We start from the raw sequence: 27,434 nt of genomic DNA, 5'->3' as shown, positions 1-27,434 counted from the left end.
GAAATGAATTTTGTTGCGTCACATACTGACTAGCCTCTACAAAGAAGCCTCGACGACATTAAGTTATTCTAAAGCACACAAACACACACACAAAAATGCTGTACATTTTCTCTACCAAGTGATGCAGTCCTCGGCTTAATACTGGGATCAGTCTCAAAGAATCAGTAAGCAGATTTAGAAGCTAAGGGTCCGAATCAATTCACATCCGGAACAAGTTCTGGATCCGAGTTGAATTTCGGAGAAGTTGTGGACATTGGATCGGGTATAAGTTGCAGGATTCTGAACAACTTCCCTGCAATCTTCCCGCAATGAAGTTATCAGTATTGACGAGTCAAGCAGTTGCTAATGAAAATCTTCCTGGAACATGTTCGGGACAAATGCAGAGCTTCTTCTGGACAAAGTGTATGTTTCTATTTGCAACTTGTCTGGAACTCATCCCAGATATGAATTGAGACGCACCCTAAGCAGTTACAAGTTACAGAACCAGTTACAAGTGCAATATGCAAATGAATGACATTTTGGCTGGTATTAAAGCTGTCTTGCTAAGCAAAGTTTATTTGTCTGTTCTTTTCAAACTTCTGTACTTAGCAGCTCCGTAATATTGCCCCAAAATCACTGATTCATTGTCATTTGTTCAAAATTTCTGCTTAATGCCACTCAGATTAAAGGTATAGATTGGACCATTTGTCAGCTGTGCATTTTTGTTTTCATTTGAAGCACCAAAGTGCTCAAAATCTAAAGACGAGTGCTTTCACAACTAACCTGATGAACTTTTAGCTGTACGAATGCTGTATATTTGAGAAAACACAATATTCTAGAACTTGATTTCTGATTCAAAAGTTGCCGAGTCATATTTTGAATTGCGCCCTCTTGTGATACAATCCAGAAATCCGTATTCGGGACATGATTCTCATCAGCCGATTGTCGTTCCGTGGTGTCAAACACTGAACCCACGAATAAGTAGCAACCGCGCATGTCATGTGTGTGTGTGTGGGGGGGGGAGGGGTTGCTCAAGCCCCCCCCCCCCCGCCCCCCTTGAGTGCACCACTGTCCGGGTACCTGTTGTTTACTGCATAAATGTTATCAATTATCTCATAATGGCAGTGTTGATATGCAAGAAGATTCAAGTAAACTTACTTATGGGCTCGTTCCACAAATGTAACGTGATATGTCAAAACCAGGCAGAATTGGGCAGAGCAATACGAATGGAGAAGCAGCTATAAAATGCCAGCGGGGTGATTTTCAGCGATTTTGAGATTTCTTGAAATTTGTGATGCTAATAATGTTTAAAAATGTCCCGTAGAAGTTTCAAACTGAAATTACATCGATAAAGTATTTTATAAAACACTTATAGAGAGGCATGATGTATCACAAAAGGACACTCTGTTCAAGGTTTCGTTCTGAAATGATGCAAAAGTAGAGGCACATTTCAAACTTTAGCAACTTTGCTTTGGCATATCCAATTTCAAAAAAACAAAGCGGCGTTTGGAAGAAGCAAGGTCCATATTTTACTAATATTGCAATAACTCAAATTTGACTTCTTGCCCAAAAGTGCCTCACCATGACATACCACGTCACAAATGTCCCCTCCGTGGTACAAACATTACCATTTCGATAAAAACATTTCTTTTTTTTCTGTTTTAAAGTTTGAACCTGTTAAGTTTTTTTTCCTTAAAGCTTGATATGTAACAGATTTAAGAATCTTTGGATTGCATTAAAAAAATATGCCAGGAAGAATTTTTGAGAGAATAAGATGAAAAATAAAATAAATAAATACGTTCGGATTGTCGAGATTTTTCCAAAACAAGATTAGGAAGAAATGAAAATAATCACATAATTTTACTTTAAAAAAATTGTTTTCCTTTTTTTCTTCTTCTTTTTAACAGGCTGATATGAACATTTTTTTTTACACAAGAATAAAAAGACCTCCGCATGAGATACAAATTCTTTTTATGTATACAAATTTACAGTAAGACCCCAAAAAGGGATGATGGCTCAGGTCAAGGGTCATATGGATGATGTCAGACGTCACATGATCAGTCGGCCGCCTTTCTTCAGTTTCAGGATTTTGCTGAGCCGTTGTTTGGCTGTGGCCATGCCTTTCTTGGGTCTTTTTACTGTTGAGAGAGAATGAAGAAAGAACCTTAAAACTACATCTTTAGCTAAACCACAAAGGGTAACTGACTGGGTTCTTTATTATCATTTTTAAAGTTGAACAAAGAAATTGACCGGAGTGGGGCTTGAACCTGCGACCTCTGGATTGCCGTTCCGGTGCTCTACCAACTGAGCTATCCAGCCCTATATTGGCAGTTCCCCAATTTGTCAATGTCTTTGTTCAAGGGGTGCTAAGTCAGAACCCATAAACCCGTTTATGTCATGTGGCCAGGGAACACGTCCAAACTCACAATACTAGCAACATTAACATACTGGCAACATAGGTGGAGATCCCTACACCCATGTAGTTAATGTTGCCGGTATCGTTAATTCTGCTAGTTTGGTGAATTCATAACCTAAATGCACTTAGCCAAGTCAAACTTGAAAACTGTTCACTTTGTGGAAGTTTGTAGGCGTTTGCAATGAATCCCTTGCTGACTTAAATTTGTTGCAGAGGAAAACCGATGTAAAGTAAACCCTTGTAGTGTTTAACACTGACTTTACAAAAGGTATATCTGTGCATGTATATGTAAGTTTTATCATGGACAGCGCCCTCTACTGTCAAATTATATCCAGTGATATCAAGTCATGGATTTTGAAATGATTCAATCACAATTCCTGACAGCTGAGCCTTGGCAACCTCGTCGCTCACATTGCTGGTTCCCATCATGCCTTGCGCAATCGTAACCCCTAGAATTGTGTAATTTAAATCTGCCACTATTTGGCACATTTAAATTAGGACTGCAGTCAATGTGTTCAACACAGTGCGTTAAATTTTAGTGTTTTTTTTTTAGAATTAATCCTTTCAAACGTGAGAGATTTCGGCGTCGCATTATAGAGCAAGGATGTGTATTAAATGTCGTCCCTTTCCAACACAAGATACATTTTGGGGGGTGAAAAACAAGGCTCAGACTCCACATCATACAGGCATAACGCAGTTTTGAAAAAAATGTTCTTCGTTTCGTGACGTGCAGGAGATAACTCGCGAGTGCATACAGGGCGCGCAGCCTTTGAAATACGCGCGCAGTATGCTCTGAATAGTCAAGCAGTGTCGTTTACGTATTCTACACGGCTGATGGTTAGAAAAGGAACGCTGGAGCCTTGGTACTTACATCCTTTTCCCGCATCCAGTGTCTTGGCAGTATTGCTTAAGACTGAGCTGGGAGCACTCTGGGTCAGATCCAGTATGTCGTTGGGAGGGGCGCTGAGGTGCAGTGGCCCCAGGGACTGGGAGAGAATGGACCCGCTGGTGGAGGGCTCGTCGTCGTCAAAGTCGTACGGGTCCGGTGCCTTGGGCGGGGGAGCCGGAGGCTTCCGTCGGATGTATTGCCTCTTGGGCCGGGGCTGTTACACAAAGATGAGAAAGTAACACGGTATGAGGTAGTTTGACCGAATTCATTTTAACCCTCCTATCTCAACATACACACTGTGCAAAGTTGTCCATTCAGTCAAAATCAGTTAAGTGACTGTTTTTAACAGTTCAGAGCTCCCAGCCTACAAAAAGCAGGATTGACTGGTTTTGACTGTTTATGTAATGGACATAGCTATGCTTGATTGATAAGCTAGCTGTGCCAACCACTTGCCTGCTTTTGTTGGTTGACTGAATTTGACTAGTCACAGTGCTTGCTTGAAATATGATCTGACTGTTGGCAACTAGCCTGTGTAAAAGGCATAGCAGGGGAGAGCATTTTTTTTTTTGACTGTCTGTGACTGTTCAGACAGCAGGAGGGTTAAACCAGGAAATGGGCCTGCAGGCCAATTATGGACTCAAAAGCTTCACTGTGGCCATAAGCATTTGTAAAAATGTCAATTGTACAATGCTATACATTGTATAGATAAATTTCAAAACAAACAATTTTCAGTGTTGCACTGCGCCTGTTTATACAAAATCAAGACAGCATATCAAAAGATCAGTCTTTAAAAAAGTCATTGTTGTTAACAATGAGGAATCCTGTAATGTCATTCAATCTCAATGATAAGCTCTCTTTGGATTGTTGTCTAAAGTCCCTCTATCCACAAAAAAACACCTATTGCTGGCTATTATGTCATCAGCAGAACAACACATAGTTTGCCCATACAGTCTGTTTTACTATACTCTCGAGGACAATGTTTTGTATTTCCCTTTGTCCCTGTAATATAACACTCTCCCATAGACTAAGCTCACAAAATTACTACAGAGGACGGTTTCAACAAAAGACCCAACACCCGAGGACTGAAAGGATCTGTTGTTCTCCCTTTGTGTGTCCTCGGGGGTTATGTGGAACCACACATCCCCGCAGACACAAACACATACAGTTTTGTACACAGTTCTGGATATCAAACCCACAGCTAGAAAAGGGGTGTTTAAGAGGAAAGATTTTTGAAAGACAAAAATACTCAAAACTCTCGCTGAATGTAAAAAAAAATTGACGGTTCATTTGTAAGATGCATTGTGTCGAGTTCGCAGGCTGTACCCTGCATTGTTTATGTTATGCCATGCATAATGGAGCCCTGCATTATGCTCGACATCATCCACAATGCTACTGAATGTCATTGGCGCTACCTCAACCCATTACAGTGGTTGTTGGATGATTTTGAAGGATGGAGAAAACGGTCAACCCTCCACTAAACGAATTAAAGAAATAACAGATGATTTTGAAGGATTGAGGCTGAATCCAATATTACATGGTGGCAATTGGAGGATTTTGCAGGATTGAGGGTGGTTCCCAGCCAAAAGGGCCTAGGGGATTAGGGTTACGCTAATTCAAAGAGAAGCATATACAAAGACGAATGCACCAGTAGCCAAAGTTACTCTATTCTGGGTGAGAGCACAACTACGTGTCCTTACCTTTGTCGCGAGTCTCGCTGCAGCCTCGGCAAGCCCCGTCTCAATGTTGGGTCTCTTGGCGTTGTCCCTGGATGGCACCCTGGCCCGGGGCGTCAGACTGCACACCTTAGCCTTGGGGTTCCACGGGGCGTCCTTGGGGGTCTTCTTTGGGTTCTTGCTGCGGGGTTTGAAGAGGGGTCCGTCTCCATCGTCATCCAGGGAGGGGTAAACTATAAAGGATTTATGAATAACAAGGTACATCAAAGGAATAAACACACTCTGGAATTTGTCAAATTTTATACGCAAACTAACCAAAAATTAGAGTGATACAGGAAATCATTTGAAGTAGTTTGTTCATGACTCAACCGTTCTAAGGCCAAGTTTGGACAAGGACCATTAGTTGACTAGTGGTTGATTTGTGACGTAACACCCCTGCGCACCCATGTTTACGTTACATACCAAGTGTGGACATTCCATTGGTTTCGTGTAGTTAAGAAAAACCTCAGAAAAACATCATTTTACTCTCATTGTGAAAACATGTTCAGTCCAATTTTTTTCCTATGATTCCCTTTAGTGTTTCTTTTCATTTTGCCACAGATAATCTAACCCAAAAATGCCTCTAAACCAGTTTTCCAGAAATGGGGAAACACTGTGTGGACTTGCCCAAGTCCACATAACGTCGCCTCTACCTGGTTTATGTGGACCTCTTTTCTTCGGATGTCCACACAGTGAATGTAATGCCTGCGCACTGGTAGCAACGTGTGAACGCCTCTAGTCAATCAGACGTTGCTTTTCACAAAACTTCTTGATCACTGGCTCCCTGTTGTGCTTTATGATGCGCGTGGCTATTGGTAACCAGCGATGGTTCCAAATATTCAACTAGAAAAGTCCAACCATCCTGTGTTCCAGTGAAGTCAGACGAACTATCCTTAACCATAGTCCTCGCCCGAACTTGCTTTAAGTTATATCGGAAGATGGTCGTTCGTAGGCCATTGCAAATTTACAAACAAAAGTTAAAATGAGTTGCCTCAACAGCCCATTGCAGAATGATTCCTTGAAGGGGCACAGCTAAATCTTATACTTCAGGAGTAGTATGCAGAAACAAAGTTCCTCTGCACCATTTCTCGCACAAATCATTTAAATATTTATCTCTTATGTAAAGCATTGAATTTAGACATTGGTAGCCATTTCGAGCAGGGATGTTGGGACAAGTCCAGTCACAAGTCCAGTCACAAGTCCAGCCACAAGTCCAGTCACAAGTCCAGTCACAAGTCCAGTCACAAGTCCAGTCACGAGTCCAGTCACGAGTCCAGTCACAAGTCCAGTCACAAGTCCAGTCACAAGTCCAGTCACGAGTCCAGTCACGAGTCCAGTCACGAGTCCAGTCACGAGTCCAGTCACAAGTCCAGTCACAAGTCCAGTCACAAGTCCAGTCACAAGTCCAGTCACAAGTCCAGTCACATGTCCAGTCACATGTCCAGTCACAAGTCCAGTCACAAGTCAGTCACAAGTCCAGTCACAAGTCCAGTCACAAGTCCAGTCACAAGTCTAGTCACAAAATAAATCACATGTCCAGTCACAAGTCCAGTCACAAGTCCAGTCACAAGTCCAGTCACAAGTCCAGTCAAAAGTCACAGTCACAAGTCCATCACAAGTCCAGTCACAAGTCCAGTCACAAGTCAGTCACAAGTCCAGTCACAAGTCCGATTACAAGTAACAGTGGATGAACAGTAACAAAGGAATGCCTTTGTCAAAGCTCTTGGACTTGTGATGGACTTGCAGGGACTTGTGCAAGACTTGACTACATTCTTGATTTTAAAAGACTGGTTCATACTTAGTGCAAATGTGTATGCAAATGTGAGTTTGTGATGTCTAGGTTAGTCTAGCAATGGTTAAAGGGAAAATACAACATTTGCAAACATCAAAAAATAAAACTACCAAATCATTTTGAAATACCTTGCTGGACTGTTAGTGAATGAAAAGCATCCTGTAAAATCATGGCACCTGGTATACTGTCATTTTTAAGAAAAGTGGTATTTTTGTATCCATTTCCAACGCTGGTCGGCCGACCAGCGTTGGAAAACACTGGCTTTTTTTCAAATACTGGCCCCAATTGACCATCGCACTTGTTTGCAATCGATTACACACCTATGAACGGGTACAAGCCAGCTAGACTGGTTCCCTGACCTTACAATTCCCCATTGTATGTAAACTGCTTTGTTTCTTCTTATATGGAGTCAGGGAACCAGACTACAGGAAAATGATTGTTTTTCTTGGTTTTTATAGCATTTTCGAACCCAAAACCTCAAAAAAGTCAGTGTAACTATATTTGCTATATATTTCCAACCCCCCAATTACATCCATTTCTGAAAATCACAGCAAAAGCAAATGATGTATATTCCCTTTAAGTACAGAGCATGCTCAGAGTTTTTTTTCAGAATCAGTATGGCGCAAGCAGTTTGGAAAACTTTTGATGATTCATTTCAGCGTACCATATTTGGAATCCTGGAAGCAGTTGGGCAGGTCTTCCTCCGTGTCCGCCGTGGACGAGCTCTCTCGTTTCCTCTTCTGTCCCGGCAGGAGGAAGGGGCTGGAGTGAGTCGACGAGGAGGAGGAGGCCAGAGACGATTGGCGGTTCAGGGCAAGATTGGGGGTTGGCATGGCGATAGACAGCATCCCTTGAATGGCGTCCTGGGTACCGGGAGATGCTGGCTGGTGTCTGAGGGAGAAAAAAAAGGAGATGAAAACAAGGATGTATTAATTATGGTAGTATTAGAGCTGTAAAGATTCATTAACCCTCCTGCTATCTGAACAGTCACAGACAGTCAAAAAAATCAATCCTCTTCCCTGCCATGACTTTTACACAGGCTAGTCACCAACAGTCAGATCATATTTCAAGCAAGCACTCTGACTAGTCAAATTCAGTCAACAGACAAAAGCAGGCAAGTGGTAGTCACAGCTGGCTTATAATCACCTACAACCAAAGCATAGCTGCAGAAAGTTACATAAACAGTCACAGCCAGTCAATCCTGCTTCCTGTAGGATAGGAGCTCTTAACAGTTAGAAAACAGTCACTTGATTGATTTTGACTGCAATGACAACTTGGCACAGAATGCATGTTTGCATAGGAGGGTTAATTTTTTTTTAAATCAATGCAGTAGCATAACTTCAACATATTGAGTTCCAAATACATTAATCACAAGGCATATCACATCATTACCTCAATATTGTTATAACAGGATAGTATTACACCTATTACACACAAAATGTAAGGATTAACCCTAACTCCCCAGCCTAATTTACTAGGAACCATACCCATTCTGGCAAATTCCAACACCCACATGGGAAATTTTACACACACACTGTTGGGCTTAGTTTCTGGAGGTATGCCTACCCCAGTGTAAAGACCATCAGTTTAGGGGTACTGTACCTATCCCAACAGATTTAAACAAAACCTGCTGTTGAACTTTGATGGGATGAGTTCGGTTAGGGTTAATATGTCCAGGCAATTAAACCAGTCAACAATGGTCATTTGTGATCAGGATCTATTTATTTGGTAGTTTTCTTTGTTTATTGTTTCTCACTTGAGTTCTGCTTCTATGTCCGCCAGACTGATGGTGGGCAATGGTCTGGATTGGTCCCACTGACTGGCCTGCAACAAGGCATCCACGTTGTTGTATGGCGATGATTGCTGAGGGAATGAACACAAAAAAAACGGAGATCTTTATAAAAGAATCTGTCAAATCTGAAAGAGTTCAAAGACAGAATGTGATATAGGGATGAACACAGGGTTCAGAATATGGAGCATGCACCTGTCTATCTAAAATTAATTGATTTGGGCTTATGGATGTTACAGTTCACCGAGTAAGCCTTGTTGCGATTTGGGGGAAGGGTACAGTTTGAGGGATACTGGTAGATTAACAGATTGGGGAGGGTTCGGAGTCAGTGTGGGCTTGGGACCAGTGGTGTTTCCAGGTTTTGGGTTGGGGGGGGGGGGTTGACGAAATGGATAATTTTCCTATAAAAAAACCCGACTCCAATAGTTTTTGTTTCGTAAAAATGATTAAAGGGGGGGGGGGGAGGGAGGTATTTGAGGGGGTGGCAGTTTCATCTCTAAATAAAAAAGAAATTGGCAAAATTTCGCTAGGAGGTGGAAGTTCTCTCTCCCCCCCCCCCCCCCCCCCCCCCCCCCGAAACAGGTGGCAACTGAGGAATGCATATGTGGTGATGATGCTTCAAGACATATGCAAGCATTGTAAAGTTGGTGCCAGTGTACGTCACAATAGGGGCCTCGCTCAATGGCGGCCATCTCTGTAGGAGAACTGCAACTGCGTATTTAACGCAATCAAGCACGCATTGCGCAGTGTTGAAAATGTTCCAAACACGCGTGATTGTTGCTCAAAATGTGTTCGAAATACAGCGCAGCCGATGAGCGATATGCAAGTTGACGCTCAAAATGCCAATGCACGTGGTTGGTCTGTAGGAAATGACGTCATTTGAACGAGACCAATTGACACTAAGTCAGTGTGAAACCTAACCAGTCCAATTCACAATTGACAGTCAGTCTGTGAGTCAGTCAGGGAGTCAATCAGTCAGTCAGTCAGTGAGGTACAAACAAGGATCCAAATGCACTGATAGTTACCCTGGGGCTTCTGTCAGACGGCAGGACATCGCCGTCCTCTGAGTCCGAGTCTGAGTCCGATCCAGTCCCTCGGTCACTCTGTGTTGTGGTCAACCTGCTGGAGTCTTGGGAGCTATCTTGAGACGACGACGTACCGATGGGCAAGACCGGCTTGCCGTTGACTGCAATGTAAACACAAGGAATGTTCAGTATCAAATAAGTCTTTATTGATCATCACATAGTCTTATAAAAGATCAAACATTTTTTTAAGTGTTCTTTAACAGGTAGCCCAAATGCTTTAGAAATTAATAAATGTCAAACAGTGGAATATTTAGCTGGATTTTGTTAACATGAGTTCTGAGAGAGAGAAAAAAACACGCATAAAAACCCTTTGTAGTTGTTTGAATTTGTTAGATTCATGCTTTCAACGGTAACCTGTCTTTTTGCTAAGCAAAAGTGACACTGGCTCTGGGAAAGTTATACCCATCAGTTATACCCATGGAGGAAAATGTAGCAAATGCACTTGTATAATACCTCGAGAACAGCCTGTTTCAATATCGTTTCGGTTTGCGGTAACACCATGTGGTAATAACTACTTTCGCTCAGTAGAAAGTTCCGATAAGAACAGTCCTGCTTAGTTCTAAAAGAATTGTCTTTGGTTTCAATGTTTCGACTAGCCTGCTCTAGTCATCGTCACCCCTACACACAATGTGTCCTTCCTAAGAAGCTCACACAAGTTGTTACAAATGCATATAGTCCATGTAGCAAGCATACGTTTCAAGCATTCATTCTTCATCTGGGCCCAATTTTATGGCTCTGCTTACCATTAGAGAAAACATCCCCCTTCCTATATACATGTAGCAGAAAGTTATGTATTTGCAGTAGGCATATTTCAAGGGTTAGCGAGGAATTGTGGGCTTGTGCGCATGCGTACATCCAATAACTAAGGATTCTGTGCTTACAGGCTTAGCACAGAATTGTTCTGCCAGCGCTGTTAGCACGGAATGGTGATCGTAAGCACAGCATTCTGTAGTTAGCACAGCTAATGGAATTTGGCTATGAGAATCTTACAGGATAGTCTGAGTTTCAGCGGAGCCTTGGACGCCAGCATCTCCCGACTCCTCATCAGGCTCTGGGACGACCTCCTCTGGTTGTCTCTCGTCGTCAAGGCATCCTCATCGTCGTCGTCGACGATAACATCCTCGCTCTCGCTGGTCGTGTCTTGGCTGGAGGCTCGCCTCCGCCGGCTGTCTTTGCTCCCAAAGAGAGACTGGAAACCCTCCGACGAGTTGCCATGGACTGGTGACCCTCCTCTACTGTCGGAGGGCATTGGGAAGAAGTCAGGGTACAAATCCAATTCAAAATCTGAAGACTTATATCTCAAAATGTTTCGACTAAATACTGTTTAAAAAATTCAGGTTTCCTACAAATGCTATTTTGGCTATTTACGATATTACTCAATAAATGAAATGAAATTTAAAAATATTTTTTGCTACGTAATTTCCGTGAGCACCAAATCTCACTTTAGTTTTTTTTTTGGTTTTAAGGAAATAAATTATCATTATTACTTGGCAATAATTTCATATTGCTGCCGGTTTATACTCAGTGCAGAAGTGAACACAACTTGACTTTGTGTTGTAATGGCAAGTATAGGCCCTTCAAATGTGCAGATTGGAAGTTTCAACTCTGGTGAAGTTTGCTGCAAATGTTTCAAGATGCAAAACTCATTTTCAAATAAACAATCGCGTGAGGCAACACACTTAAAAACAAAGTAACAAATCAATATTGGCAAAACAAAGCCATCATGACAGGTTTTCTTTTTTTTTGCGTTTTTATTTCTTTTTTTCTTACTCACCTGATTATCTTGCCATTTGACAGGACAAGTTTCAAACTCTTGGAGACCCCTTTGTTTTTCTCATCTTCGCTCTCTGTTCCGGAGGTGTCACCGCGACTCCTTTTTGGAAACACCATCTTGAGGTTTGGCTTGTGATTGCTTGCTTCAGCATTGTAGGGCTGCTACAAAAGGGGAAATGTCACGGAATGTTAGTTGTAAAATCTGAAAAAATTCTTCCAGAATTCAACAAGATTCGCCACTGATTATTTTGTTAGTCCCAGAGGGCCAGCCTAGCATCCTCATTGTACCTATCTCACTAACTGACTGGTGGGGGAGTGTGGCATAGTGGTTGGGGTTTGTAACTCATGATCAGAGGGTCAGGGGTCCCAATCCAACTGGTGGCCATATGTGATGCAACAAAGCTACATGAGTTGTTTGTCGGGAATTTTCATTTGGAGATACAGGCCAAAATAGGGCTACTTCATCACATCACTTCATCACATCTCTTGGTGTTCCGACTTCCATTCCTGAACTATAGATGGTATCAGCATGCAGTTTTCACAGCAGTAATGCTGAGATTGTGCTCTTTTCAAATCTGTAATAAAAAATGTGTTTGACTAGGCTCGACAAACGACTCATTTAGCTTAATCGCATCACATATGTTGAATTCTTGGGCAAGCCACTTCATCTCCACTTGCCTCTTTCCACCCAGGAGTACAAATGGGTACTGGCATTAGCTGGGGAGTAGCCTGCGATGGACTAGCACCTCATCCAGGGGGAGTAGAAATACTCTCAGTTTCATGTTACTGAAACTGGAAAAAAAACCCGGCCTGATGGGCCACATTGGCTCGCGACAGACTTTACTTACACTATCTGACTGACTGAGTGTTACTTGTAACTTAGACTGGTTGTGGACTAGTGAAGAGAGTCGGGCAGTGCTATTGTACAGGATTACCCTGTAATGCAAATGAATGGGCTATGTTAGGCCCATAGGCCCATTGTGTAGACCAGAAGCATGAAGAGACTGCCAGTGAATAACCATTCTGAATCAATTGAATAGAATTGTGTGAACTCTGCACAACCTGTGTGTCCTCTTTCACTGACCTATCCCACTTTAACCTAACCCTGCCAGACGCAGCACAGTGCATCAGGTTGAAAAGTCTGGTGCATTTTGATGCATTCATCTACCAACACCAGTGCATAAACAGCCAGTTCTGAAACAATGAGAGCTAATTCCATTGAACAATGCCACAGTTGTATCCTGCTGCATTCGGTGACCACAGCCTCTGAGTAGTTTGGCCTTTGACTTTTGACCTGATGGATCTTGCTATGCTCGGTAGGCTTGTCATTTTAGACAAGTTCTGCATGTTGCTGCGTTTGGCAGAGTTTCTAGCCAAGATACCCCAGAGGGTTAGGGTTAATACTGACTGGTATGGGGGCAGCTTTACTACACTTGCCTAGTCTTTTTTTTCCCATTTCCAAAAAAAAAAATGAAAAACCTAATACTTGATTATTATTTCCTCAATTGCAAAACTTCCATCCTATGAAACAGTAAAAGTTCTAACCTTTTTCAGTAGTGGATGGCTGATCAGGTCCGGCAGTCGGTGCCCTGCTTTGCCCGAACTTCTATTTTCCAGAAGCCCTCTCGCTGATCCTGGCTTCCCCTCCTCCTCCTCCTCCACAGAGCCTTTCTTCTTCTTCTTCTTGGCCTTCTTGGCTTTCCCGTTGGTCTCCTTCTTGACCTTGGCGGGGCCCGCGTTGCTTTTCCTCTTCTTGTCCTTGTCCTTGGTGGCTCTCTGGACGTCCGATTTCTTCCCCGCGTTGCTCTTCTTGGTCTTGGCGTCTTTGCCCTTCTTGTCCTTCTTGTTCTTCTTGTGCTTGTTGCCTTTGTTTTTCAGTTTATTCATCGAGGGCTTCTGTTGGTGTTAAGAGGCAGGGTTAGATTGGGGATGAGAAATCCATGAAATAATTGACAGAGGGTTAGACAGCCACTGATGAGCCCAGAGCAACACAAGGTCTACAACATATATTTTTTAGTTGCCTACTAAGGCAGCTCTTTTTCGTTTGTTCTTTTGTCATTTAAAGCCAACAAGGCTTCTCCTAGCCCGGCCTCACGGCCTTCTGCCCGCCACCTGTTGCCCTCCTCCTGAGCCCCCGCTTTGCAGGGTAATCACAAGCGAGTCGCCCGCTTTGCACACAATTTATACAGGAATATAAATTCAGCTGCTTCCACGAGCACAAGTGTTGGCTATAGACAGGTCACTGGGACGCAATCTTACTGAAACAGTCAAGGGGGTGGGTTAAAGGGAATATACATCATTTGCTTTTGCTGTAATTTTCAGAAATGGATGGAATTGGGGGGTTGGAAATATATAGCAAATATAGTTACACTGACTTTTTTGAGGTTTTGGGTTCGAAAATGCTATAAAAACCAAGAAAAACAATCATTTTCCTGTAGTCTGGTTCCCTGACTCCATATAAGAAGAAACAGAGCAGTTTACATACATTGGGGAATTGTAAGGTCAGGGAACCAGTCTAGCTGGCTTGTACCCGTTCATAGGTGCGTAATCGATTGCAAACAAGTGCGATGGTCAATTGGGGCCAGTATTTGAAAAAAAAACAGTTTTTTCCAACGCTGGTCGGCCGACCAGCGTTGGAAATTGATACAAAAATACCACTTTTCTTGAAAATGACAGTATACCAGGTGCCATGATTTTACAGGATGCTTTACACTGCCATTCACTAACAGTCCAGCAAGGTATTTCAAAATGATTTGGTAGTTTTATTTTGTGATGTTTGCAAATGTTGTAATTTCCCTTTAAATGTAACAGCTCACCTCAAACAGTTTGATTTCTCTGTTCAGATCCTTGAGCAGCTGTGAGTGTTGTATACTCTCTGGGATCTCCAGCTGATGTTGCTTCAGATTCTGTAACGAGGCCAGTGGAACACTTTACTTCCTACTCCAAACGTTTAGCTCTATTTTAAAACTAAAAAATACAACAGTGGTATTCTGTGGACAGTTCGATTTAAGGAACTTTGCTGATAAAAGACAGACATAAACATAATACAGACAGATTTTATCTTCTGCTAACAAACAGAATCCACTATGTGTCTTGACTGAACCACCACTTGAACCAACATGAGAAACTCAGGACACTGAATGTGCAAAGTGCGTGGTATATGACACATGCAGTACAGCATTTTTGTGTAAAATACAAAACACCAAACAAATTAGAAATTTAACAATAAGCCACTTTAAACACCAACTTTGTTCAGAAGCTAGGACAACTTTTGGAATCCATTTTATTTTACATAGATCTATCTAGTCGGACTTCAGTGATTTAGGCCATGTTCTAAATCAGAGATGCCACCAATATATCAATAAAAAGCCTGAAACACTACTAAAAATCCTGAAACTATCCTTACCCCCTTTCAAAAATGTGTCTTCTGGATGTTTCAGACCAAATTCAGCACTTTTAATTTGTCACATTTTTTGAGAAAAAAAACCCCTGAATTCAGGTTACAACCTGAAAAGTGGCATCTCTGCTAAATGGGCTTCTAGAGCTATGGCTATGTCTATTGTCAGCTTGTTTTCACTAATTTGTAATTGTCTGGCACCTAGACAGTAGCTCTTTACAAGAGAATTTGAGGCGGCCCTATTCTATAAACCATACAACAGTTTAAACCTCAACTACTCCGATCCCTACTTTGTATTAAAAAGACTGTGATTTCAATATTTTATATTTCACCATTAAACTATTACAAAAATAGATAAATAAACTTGTGCTTCATGCATCTGGGAACATAGAATGCATCCAACACTGGGCATTTCACGTGAGAGTACTACACATCAAAATGAATAGGCTGGAGTTTATATAATAGGTCCCTCGGTAAACCATAAAAAACAAAAAGATTTTGCAACAAAAACAAATTGCAAATAATCAGCCCAACAAAATATGATTTCCTGTGAAAATAACAAAAAAGTGAACCAAAAAATCCCATGCATTGATACAAAACAATTTAATGTCACCACAGGAGCAGTAACTCATTGAAGATTATAAACACTGACACACTTACAGGTGTTTCAAGCTTAATTTTCCTTTGCTTTGAATTCAAAAATGGAGGAGAGAAGTGTTAGAAATTAGTAAATGGAAAAAAGTCCAAGGAAGGAAATCCTGAGGGGCTAATGCACATTATTACGCTTCTGGATATTTTTGCCTGAGAAAAGCGAAGTATTTTCCGACAATTCAAACAGCATTATTCTCCGAAACATATCTAAAATAAATGAAAGTCATTTTCCCTTTGTGGTTCATTTGACGATTTGTAAACAAAGAAAACCAAAACCAAGACAACTGTTTTGTGCCATACTCGAACATGCGCATGGGCCATGCACGCCACATTTCGATTTTACGATTCGCTTGTAAAGGAAAACAATTTTGGCCTACTGTCTGACGGCGCATCTCGTTTTGAAGATTTAACAAAGGAGGAGAGAGGCACAATTTTTTTAAAAAGATCTTTTCCCCGGCAGAATTATTAAAATGTTGGTAAACTTGAGAATTCAACGACAAAAAAGGCATCCCCCCACAGTGTATTTTTAGTGCTGTGGAAACGGGTTAAATAATAAGGTAAAGTGCTTGAGCTGTAAAAATAATTTATTCCCTAAACAAATAATTTTGGAGAATGGATTTTTTTCCCCGGCATTCAAAGCAGAATAGTGTTGATCTAATAAAAAGACTCGGTGTTCAAATTTCTCCTGAACAATTCACAAAAGAAGCATAAAAGTATTTTGAATAGTTGCATTGTTTTCTCAGAACTCTACCCCCCCCCCAAAAAAAACCAACAACTTGGGTGCGTACATACCTCTCTCTTGCGTGTCCAATTCTTGAGGGCTTCACTGAGTGCTTTAGCACCAAGTATGAGGTAGGGAGGAGGCTTCTTAGAATCCTCATTGTAATCTGAAAATGGGTGGCACAAGAAGGGAGAACATTATTTGTATTTATTTATTTCTTATTTTAACTGGGTAGCCCATTCAGTGGAATCCACTGATCTCCCATGGGTCCCAGTAAAGAGAAGACAATATGAAGAAATTGCAGTTTTAGAGGTGGGAGGAAAAGCCCAGAAGAGTATTCTGAGGAAAACCCACGGAATCAGGCAGGGACTGAAAACCCAATCCACATATTGTCCCAGGCGGGATTCGAACTCGGGTCACAGCGGTGGAAGGCGAGGAAAGTACCGCTACGCCAACCTGACTCCCCTTGATTATTCCTTTTAGTCTTTTTGTATAAAGCTTAGTATTGATGCAGTCGAACAAAGACAGCCCTAGTGATTTAGGGCTCTCTAACTGACCCACGTGACCTGGCCTACATCTGGGTACGGGAAAGTCAGCGTCGCCGTTGTAGTAGGCAAAGACTGTATAGCGCACTGTGCAGTAGGTAGTAGGCAAGCCTTTAAAGCTGTGATGGAAGGCAAACACTTTGGGAAAAGCACGGAGCAAACACCCAGTGCTGTGTCAGCACAATCAGGACAAATGGACATGACACAGGTAGTGACCATTGTGAAATTTGATAAAGAATTTGCGGCTGTTTTACCTGAATTTAACCCCTATTGTCTACTTGACATTGCACGGCGTATACGCGATTTTGTTGCGCAGCAATGTCGCAGACGTGCATGTGTCCAGAAATAATCAGACGGACAGATTTTTGGGACATAATGAGGAGGGATCTATTCTTACCTTTGAAGACTTCAAAGAGATGCTTTGCAGCAAACCACATCGTCGTCTCAAACCAGGGAAACTGAAACCGCGGCGGCGTTTTTAACCTTCTTTCGAGATTATAGATCCTGTATAAAAGAGAAGTGTAGCCAAGTGGTTAGGGTTTGTGACTCATGATCGGAGGGTCAGGGGTTCGAATCCAGCTGCTGGCCATATCCAGCTGCTAGCCACGTTGGGGTAGTGTGGCCTTTAGTTTTTAGGGTTTATGACTCACGATCAGAGGGTCAGGGCTGCTGGCCATATGTTGTGTCCTTGGGCAAGCCATTTCACCCCCACTTGCCTCTCTCCACCCAGGAGTATAAATGGGTACCTGAATTTGGTGTGGAGTAACCTGCGATGAACTGGTATCCCATCCAGGGGGAAGAGAATTGTTCTCAGCCATTTTATGCCAAGGAAACCGGTGATAAATGCCGACCTGATAAGCCATTTTGGCTTTTGACAGAATTTACTTTTTTACTTTTATAAAAGACGAATTCAAAAACTTGTTCACATCGCAAATCAGTGAACTGCGTTTCCAAAGTCAGAGTCAACCTGTTGATAATCACTTTCCTGCAATGTTCTATTCCAGTTTTCTAAACTAAAGTTTGAAAAAAGAAATGAGCACTTACTGAATTTGTACAGGAATATTGAAACTGTGAAGGAAATTGCCACCAAATACCAGCGAGTCGACTGGCGTTAATACTGCATGAATCCAACCTACGGAATGCACGGGAAAAGATAGGTCAAAGAATGAATACAAAATCAGCAGAATGAGCAATACACCAGGAAATAAACTCAACGGCAACACCCCGAGGTTTGCCTGGTGAGACTGCTTCTTATTTCTTGGGATGTGGTAGGGTTAAGGTTAAAGGTACATAAGATATTTGCATTTGTCGTAATTTTATAAAATGGACGGACTGACAAGTATGGCAGACATTTTGGTGTTAAATACAACCATTTTATACCAGGGAACGCCCCGAAAACCCAAGCTATCACAATTTGGTGCCAACTAGACCTAAAATTTGCCAGAATAGTCAGGACAAGATTAGTATACATTGATGATTTTGAGCTTTAGCAGTATCAGTAAAATAAACCCTTGTTCTTTCAAACGCCGCTTTGCTTTTTAAAATTGGATATTCCAAAGTGAAGTTATACAATTTTGAAACCTGACTGTTTGAAATATCACGCTAATTCTACATCATTTCAGAACAAATCTTGCACAATGTGTCTGTTTTTTAAAATGGCACGTCTCTCTGAAACTGTTTTAATCTTTTAAACGTTAGTTACCATCACAAATTTCAAAAAATTTCAAAATCACTATCTCTATCTCAATTTGTAGCTCTGCCCAATTCTGCCTAGTTTTAACATACCACGTCACAAATTGTCACGTCTCATTAAATGCATTTTCTGTAATAGCACATGTGAGACTGGACTCGTTTTTTTTTGCTGGGCAATTTGTGGATTCAAATCCCGGATATGCCTTTACCTGTGGGTATGAACAGCGTCTGCCCTTGCTTGATCACACACTTGTAGCAGCAGTCGACTCTATCACCAAGGAAGATCTCGCTCTGATGTGGTGAGGAGTTCCAGTCCTCATACTTCTGGAGGTTCTCTATCGTCGGTCTGATCATGAAGAAGACTTTCTCTCCCTGCATTATAAAATTGAAAACCAAAACCATGGTCACTATTTTGAAAGATGGATGGGGACATGTAAATTCAAAATCAGGTGTTGCCCTTCACCTTTGGGTAAAAAAAATGTGTTTGGGTGAAGAATCCAACACTGCGTCTACACGGGTCCCGTGCTCTACATGGTTACAATCCACTGATCTTTATATAAAGATGAGACAGCGTTCAGAAAGCTGCAGAAGAATACCATTTAAAGCCATATTGGAGAGACCAGCTGGTGGTATTTAAAGGATAAGTTGCCATCTTTGTAACATCGTGGTTCACCTGGTTTACGTTTTGCCCACCGCTGGCCTCTGACCAAGGTTCACAATTTGCCAAACGTCGTGGTTCACTTTTGAATGCCACAGTTCACTTTTTGCGACGTTTGGAAGTATAATCACGACAGAAATTTGTCCTTGTTTAGATCATCACAATACGTGTTCGTGACCAAGATGCGCGTCAACTCCTGATACAGCACGCACTGTATGCACGCGCAGAACACTTGTATATACGCGGTCATTTTTGAAAGACCGAGGGCAAACTGGTCAAAATGTTAATTCAAACATGTGAATCGTGCTATCGTATATCCGCTACACAGTCTTTATATAGAGATCAGTGGTACAATCCAACGCTGGTCTGCATCAGGGTTGAGAGACTCTACCTTGGTAGAAAATCCAAACTCTACAGCTGATCCGTGTACAGTGTACACGCTAGTGTAATTGTGAATGGTATGGCTTGCCCGTGTTCACTGGGAGCTGGTTCTACTTTAACCCTAACCATCCAGGCCTAACCCTCCAGGGTATTTTTGGCTTGAAACCCTGCCAAACGCAGTAACATGCAACACTTGTCTAAAAGGTCAAGCCTGCCAAGTGCAGCAGGATCCATCAGGTAAAAAGTCTCAAGGCCAAACTGCCTCAGAGGCTGAAAGTTGCTTTATGAGGCTTTGCATATGCGTGTAGGCCTGGTCACATGTACACAACATGTGCACTAGTCAGGCCCACTTTTGTTCCTTTGTTTTGTGTGGTCTACTTACCCGTAATACATGATACCAGACCGACGTTCCCCCAAAGTCCACATGGAAGTCTGTGTAGCTATCTTTGACACCCATCAGGCAGTATTTGGAGACCTCTGGCTTGCCGTAGTGGCAGTCCTCAGGTAGCTGGTCAGGCCAGATGTTATCCACCCAACTGATCTCGCGGACTACTGTTGGGGCGTGGACGAGATTGGATAGTCTGGAAAGAGATACAGGTGGATCAATTGCTGAAGGTGTTGCTTTACTTAAGGAATGGGGTACCAAGTTTTATTTTCAGTTTTACAATTATAAAATTGAAAAAAAAAATGAAAACAAAAATTAAAACAAAAACAAGTCAGGTGTGTTTACAAACACAAATGCCCCGCAACCATGACTGTTCCCATGACATAACACCACTCTTTTAACATCAACTTACATATGTACATGTACCTTGGTCACATGGAACATTCATTGACAGCATTAGTGTCTTCTGTAGGTTTTATATGAATTAATCCCTAATCCCTATAATCTCAGAATAAATACAAGATTTCTATTGTTTTAGCCACTGTGAACTTGACCCTTGACCTTTTGGCCCCAAATTCAATAGGCTTCTTAGGATTACCAAGAACAATCCACAAACCAAATTTGAAGTTCATATGTTAAGTATTTCTCACGTTATTGCGCTGACAAGATTTCTATTGTTTTAGCCACTGTGAACTTGACCCTTGACCTATTGGCCCCAAATGCAATAGGCTTCTTTGGATTGCCAAGAACAATCCACGAACCAAATTTGAAGTTCACATGTAAAGTATTTCTCAAGTTATCGCGCTGACAAGGTTTCTATTGTTTTAGCCACTGTGAACTTGACCTTTGGCTTTTTGGCCCCAAATGCAAAAGGCTTCTTAGGATTGCCAAAAACAATCCACAAACCAAATTTGAAGTTCACATGTAAAGTATTTCTAAAGTTATCGCGCTGACAAGATTTCTATTGTTTTAGCCACTGTGAACTTGACCTTTGGCCTTTTGGCCCCAAATGCAAAAGGGTTCTTAGGATTACCAAGAACAATACACAAACCAAATTTGAAGTTCATATGTTAAGTATTTCTCAAGTTATCGCGCTGACAAGATTTGTCCGGACACACACACACACCCACCCACGGAAGGACAAGGCGGAAACAGTATGCCCCTTCGGCTTCGCCGCGGGGCATAAAAATTCACTGGAGTGGGTTTGGAACTGCAACCTCTGGAATACCGTGAACTTTCAAGTAAGGTATCCACCCCGCAATTTTTTTTGTCCAAAACAGTTCAGGTTTTCCGTCCCCTAATTGGTTCATTATGTGCATATCGAATTCCTTGTTCTAGACATCACAAACCCACTGACATAGGACTTACATCTTGTTAGAAATGTTTTTTCCTCAATATGTTATTCAAAAAAAATAATTGGAAGAAGCAAAAAAACCTTTCAAATTTTGACCGCCTGCTTAAAGTCAGGACTACTTCCAACCAGTTCATGAATCCGTTGCCGAATGTCTGATATCCCACCTTAATTTATCCTCTGCCACTGTAAAATTGCGTGTCGGCCTCAATAAATCAAGGCCCAATTTAATGGCACCTGTTCAGCAGACAATATTGCTTTAGGAACCTTACACACTTAACAAAAAATCTGCTGGGAACCAGTCACAGATAACAGATATCGCATGGAATTTTGGCCGGTGACCTGTTTTTTTGCTAAGCCAATATTTTTCGTGCTTAATAGCTAATTGATTTCTGTGCTCAGCAGGCTCCCTGGTTCTTACTTGGTGCCTGAGAACTCCAGACTGATGACATTGAGCACTTTGTCCCTGTTGGGGCTGTTGTAGTACTCCACCCACTGCCTCATTGGCATCTTGCATTCGTTCTGACGAGGGACGTCGATGGCGTCTATGTCTCTCATTGAACCTTAGCCAGAATAAAAAACATAGCAACTAATTGAGAAGGGAAACATTGAGTTTGATTATGGAAAAAACAGTGGCAGCGCCGGCATCAAAAATGGGGGGGGGGGGGGCAATTGGGGGGAACATTTTATGAATCTTAGCAGCAAAGAAAATAAACATATTTAATATATTTATATAGATAAAGTGTTCGGGGGAAACTGGGGGGCGGGGGGGGGGCAAGGACAAAACTTGGGGGGAAAATTCCCCCCCCCCCAACGCCCCCCGTAGTACCGCCACTGGGTAAAAAAGAATAAAAAGTGAGAAAAGTTTTTGATGTAATAGAGAAGGAATATGCTTATGCTAATATAATGCACGTGCTATAACAATATTGTATAGCTCGTGGAATACATTCTTGTATCCCCCTCAAAGCCATCCAATATTATATAATTACTGCACCCAAGCGTACACATATAGTCAACAGCTGGCTCGCCTCTGTTGAGTGGATGAAGTATTTGCAAAAATTGTTTGTTCTCAGCGATGATAAGATCGAAATTAGCGTTGCAATACAAAATTCTTCTCTTGAGAATGACAGCATACTAGGCTAAATTATTTCACAGGATGTTTCATATTATTATTTCACATCAAGTGGGCTATTTCATAATATTTTAGCAGTTTAGCTTTGCAAAATGTTTGCAAATGATTCTATACGCCTTGAATACAGCACTTACCGACGTATCTTTCCACATCGCCCACTGTGAAGGTTTGCGGGGGGACCTGTAGGCCCAATCCCTCCTTGCTCTCGACCAGGATGGGTTGGGTGAAGCCGTGCCTCTCCAGGTAAGGCACGTTGAGCTCTGAGCCGTGCAGTCTGAGCAGGACGTCGTCTCCCTCGCTGAATGTCCTATTCCGGAGACTCTTGATGAAGACCAGGGTGCCAGACTGTACGGCCTGGGGGACATAAAAAAGGAGGTATGGATAATAATTGGGTTTTTGGACCACTCACAAAAGCTAAGTAGGGAATATGTCATCTTAGTAGAAATTTTATAAGTGTTTATACCATACTTTCCACTCACACACCAAAAAAACAGAAGCGTTCAGTCAATTCCCAGTGAAAAGAGTTGAAAAGTGAATGTGACAGCTCAAAATTACCTACACTTTAATTTTTTTTTTTCATTTTGTTGAGCATTTTTTTGTCTTTTCGCCTGAATAAATCCTCGACATCTGATTGGTGGGTTGTTGATCACGTGTCATTGAATTATTCGTCCCAACCCACGGCCTGGCTGCACGGTAAAAATACAAGTTCCATTCCACAGAGTTGTAATGACTCGAATCACAATTTCTGGTGACTCGACTCAAGTCCCTAAGGGTGAATGACTCGACTTGACTTGAGTCACTGGGAGCAAGTGACATCACTTGACTCAAGTCGCCCAATAGAAGACTCGACTCGACTCAACTCGACTCGAGCGAAGGATAATAAGACTTGAGTCCCCAAAAAACACACCAAACAAACAAACTTTGTGAATGTTCACGTCACTTTGCGAATACAGTACAGCAGGCAATTGTGATGTGCAAATATACAATGTGTCACAGACATCCAGGTCATGGTTCTGGAACGCACAAAATGCTATTCAGGAACCGCATTTAAAACACATTGGTCACTTCGTTGTTTCATCATTGACTTTGGGCAATTTCTTATAAAGCTCTTAGATTCGAACACTGGCTAAGTTTATGCCCTCCTTTTAAAACATAAATAGATACATAGAAGTTTCGCTTTTTGTTAAAGTTCTGTTAATGATGCAAATGACTTTCTCTCTTGTTTTTGTAACATAAAAAGTGTTCAAATATTCACGACTCAAATTGACTCGAGTTAAATATTTGACTAGAATCGACTCAACTTGACCTTCTTGACTAATGACTCAACTCGACTTGAGTCACTTCTTTAAAATGACTCAACTTGACTTGAGTCACACAAATCAGTGACTCGTTAGAACTCTGCCATTCCAAGGTGAATGGAAGTTCCATTGCACGGTCACACTATTGGTGGCTCTGACCAATCAGATGACGAGGATTTATTCAGGTGTTGTATAAAACAAATAATGAATGTTTCACATTCGTGCAACGGAAAGAATAATTTCATTCGGTGACAGATGGAATGTTCTCTTGTGAAATTACTCTTACCATTGCACTCATAAACATCTGTTAGTTGGATAATATCACCCTCTGTGTTTCTGTGCGTTTCATTGCTCCCCAGATCACCACCATGTTGTCCTTACCTTACTAAAATTGCTTTCTTCTGTGTAGTCATGCCTGTGCCAATTTCTCCTCTTCTTCACTGAAAGCAAACAGTATTAAAATTTGATGACAATACCAATGTGCAAAATATTTGTAACAACAAACTTGTTGGGAAAAAAACAAGTATTCAGGCAAGCACAGAAAAATGTGTTAAAAAATTAGTCATCCTATAGACTTTTTGCATTGCTGGTGCCTCCGAGGGTATTCTGTGACATATTAATTTATTAATGTCTTACATGCTACACTGCTGGAACATGCAGTATGTCAGTAGAGAGGTGCACGTGTTATTACCAACATGGACGGGTCTTACTGTATCCGTCAATTGAAAAGGATTGAATATTACAATGGTAGAACAACTGCTTACATATGAGTGGTCCTGTCTTGAGTTCACAGTTGGGGCAGTGGTACTCCTCTATATCTGCTGACTGGTCTTCACGTACGCCTACGCAGCTATTCAATGGAAATAATTTGAACAAAGTTGGAGCATTTATCTTGGATCTCCAGTTTGGAAAACAGAAAAAGAACTTGCCGAAATTTCTAACAATTAAAATAAGACAGTCGAACGCTGGCTACAATGTACATTGACCTCCAGCTCTAAATGTCTCATTTCTGATGAACATTGCAGCTGGAGTTTCTTAAGTAATGTGGAATATCACTAAATATCAGGCCGAATGACTCCGATGAAATTAACATGCAAAACTTTTTCAAACTTTTTTATAATACACACACGTGTGTATTGGCACGGGTTTAGTCCCGTGACTGGCCATGTTGTGCGCTTTCTTGTGATTTGCGCAATCATAAGAATGCGCATATACATTCTTATGATTGCGCAACTGGATCCTTGCACAACTTTCGCAAAAAAAACTCTTCCAGATTGAGCGCACATTCTTAAGAATGCGCGACAAGATAACGGTCTTGTCGCTGCCAAGCACCGGCTGCGCTTGGCAAGTCTAGCTGCATCCTTGTTCACTGATTCTTAACAATTATACTGTTGCAACGCAAGGTCACTTACCTAAAAGATTTAACGATGAAAAGTAGAGTGGATATAAAAGTATACACGTATTTGGGGAACCGGGAAAAAATAAGAGACATAATAATAGTTTAGTGGAAAGAATTCTGATTTTTGGGAAACAATTAAAAAGGGGGGGAACGTCAGAATGAAGAATGTGAAGAATGAGAATGAATACTGTGACATCCCATAGCCCATCCCTTGTAACTTATCTAGCCTAAACAAAGCAATGCCCTAATCCCAGACTAGTTCCCAGTCCTCCGTTATTACAAAACTTCCCATAGTGGGCAGAAAAAGCAATAATAACAGGTTTACTTTGATTCAAATTATCGTAGTTATACGAGTACATAAGCAAATCATTTTCTTTCCTCGTTATATGAATTATTTCCCCTTTAACCGCTATACATTTCATTTAACATAATTATGCCGTGCAATGTTTGTTAAGATTGCGCAAAATTCATAAATTGCGCACGTGATATTCCCACGCAATCTTAAGAATGAGCACTCATTCTTCAGATTGTGTGCTCATTCTTAAGAATGCGCACTCGTTCTTAAGAATGCGCGCTCATTCTTAAGATTGCGTGATTTGCAAGAAAACGCACAACAGCCATAGACTGGGGCAACACTAATACCACAACTTCACACTTGCACTTTACACAGCAATCGCCAATCGCCACAAATACCTTGTGTCGGAAATACCACACATTTACTACGGAGGTGTACGTAATAATATTCGTTCGTTACGACTGACGTACGTACGGTAAACTATAATGTCAAATATCTCAAAAACAAAGGGTTTTAGACAAGAAAAACTACCAGTAACGAAATGTCATATTTCTCACCTTCCATGGAACCAATCTTGGCAACTGTCACATTCTATCATAAACCGTGAAGCGTCGTAAGGTTGTCGACAAATGCAGTACACTGGCGCTTTGATCGTCGACGCCATTTTGTTAAATGAAAACTTTCGCTCAGCATGCTGGGAAGGCATGGAAGGAGTTTCTGCTGATGTACGGTGGCCTCTACTGAATCACACGTATTTTTTTTTAAACAAGACTTTTAATTTCATTGTCCATACGGAAATCGACTTTTTGTGATTAGCTTTGAACTGCAGCAGCGTTTTGAAACCATCCCCTTTTTTCGAATTTTTTTTTTTAAAGTACTCGTCCGTTTCCAAGTAACGTCCGTTTCCCAGTAAAAAAAAAATGCGGTAGTATTCGAGAGATTAAAATTTTTGATTTGAAAGTTTGCCATGCCTCTTCTGGATCTAAATGGATCCTTCCCATCTGTCAATCAAACTTTCGCATTGACCAATTAGATTGTGACTTTTTGTCAGTCACTGTCGGAGGGGGGGGGGGGGGGGGGGGGCTTATACCCAACACAAAATGCGACAGGGTTCCACCCCCCCCCCCATGTCCCTATGCCCAAAACATGCACCCTAGACAAATGTTAGTACCCCCCCCCCCAAGATATCTCAAAATAATTCCTGAGATTCTGGTAACACATTGACCAGCACAAAACTTAGGGGGGGGGGGGCGGGTTCTCTGTCACATATATCTTAATTGCTACATATATGGCGGGATTATGAACACCGGGTCTGCATGCCCTCCCACTACAGATAAATTCAGAGATAACATGCTTTGGTTCAATCATCATAAATTTGATTGCTCTGAAGTCAAGCACAAAATTGACTCCTGATTGAAATGCGACCAAGGATCCAATTACTGCAGACTTCCAGAATACTAGTGTGTAATTTTATTTGAAATGTCACAGGCAGCAGTATTTTTGTGAGGGCCCAGAGGGCAAGCTGAGTGTGCTCTTTATTAAATGACTGACTGACTGATGGTCACTTAATTGTGACTTGTAAAGAGTGCTGGGCAGTGCTTTCCTATAGGAGTACACCAATGAATGGACTAAATCTTGCCCATTGTGACTAGACCAGCTGCATGAAAAGACCTCCAGTGGATTGCCATTTTGAATCAATTTAATATAATTTTGTTTTCAGAAATAGTGAAATCTCACAAATGGAAAAGGCGCCGACAATATGTACGTGTTCTACATAACCCCTGAGGACAGACACACAAAGGGAGAACAACAGATCCTTTCAGTCCTCGGGCGTTGGGTCTTTTGTTCAAAACGGTCCTCTGTAGTAGGTTTGTGTGCTGAGTCTATGGGAGAGTGATATATTATAGGGACAAAGGGAAACACAAAGCATTGACCTCAGGAGTACAGTAAAACAAGAGTGTATGTGGATGATGCAACTTGTCTGTGTTTGTACTGTACACAGCTGTGCATGATGGATAATACCATGTTTTGAACACTTCCTGACAGGCATCCAAAAAAATTATTATTGTAAGAAAACTATCATACTTCAATTTA

General features: G+C 41.5%; 1 protein-coding gene across 4 annotated transcripts; it reads right to left on the bottom strand.

Annotated features, from left to right (window-relative positions):
• Nucleotides 1-535: 535 nt before the first annotated feature.
• On the bottom strand, nt 536-26,024 carry LOC119726749 (histone lysine demethylase PHF8-like). 4 transcript variants are annotated; one of them, XM_038198585.1, is made up of 21 exons: nt 25,898-26,024; nt 24,411-24,496; nt 24,028-24,086; nt 22,483-22,702; nt 21,638-21,779; nt 19,863-20,061; nt 18,651-18,813; nt 17,794-17,881; nt 17,147-17,253; nt 16,276-16,370; nt 15,493-15,519; nt 14,252-14,341; nt 12,981-13,331; nt 11,437-11,597; nt 10,653-10,897; nt 9,603-9,763; nt 8,545-8,651; nt 7,453-7,679; nt 4,982-5,190; nt 3,267-3,498; nt 536-2,117 (listed from the first exon to the last, which is right to left on the bottom strand). In XM_038198585.1, the coding sequence occupies exons 1-21, from the start codon at nt 26,002-26,004 to the stop codon at nt 2,029-2,031; spliced, it is 3,165 nt and encodes a 1,054-aa protein (XP_038054513.1). In that variant the 5' UTR covers nt 26,005-26,024; the 3' UTR covers nt 536-2,028. The 4 variants fall into 4 exon arrangements, with proteins under 4 accessions (XP_038054513.1, XP_038054514.1, XP_038054515.1 ...); XM_038198586.1 differs by having other exon boundaries at nt 10,653-10,894; XM_038198587.1 differs by having other exon boundaries at nt 11,437-11,594.
• Between the last annotated feature and the right edge of the window lie 1,410 nt (nt 26,025-27,434).

The sequence above is a fragment of the Patiria miniata genome, unplaced genomic scaffold (assembly GCF_015706575.1).
Source record: "Patiria miniata isolate m_02_andy unplaced genomic scaffold, ASM1570657v1 HiC_scaffold_2, whole genome shotgun sequence".
Lineage (NCBI taxonomy): Eukaryota > Metazoa > Echinodermata > Asteroidea > Valvatida > Asterinidae > Patiria > Patiria miniata.
Note: the sequence above shows the minus strand (reverse complement) of the source record. Positions and strands in the feature narration are given on the sequence as shown.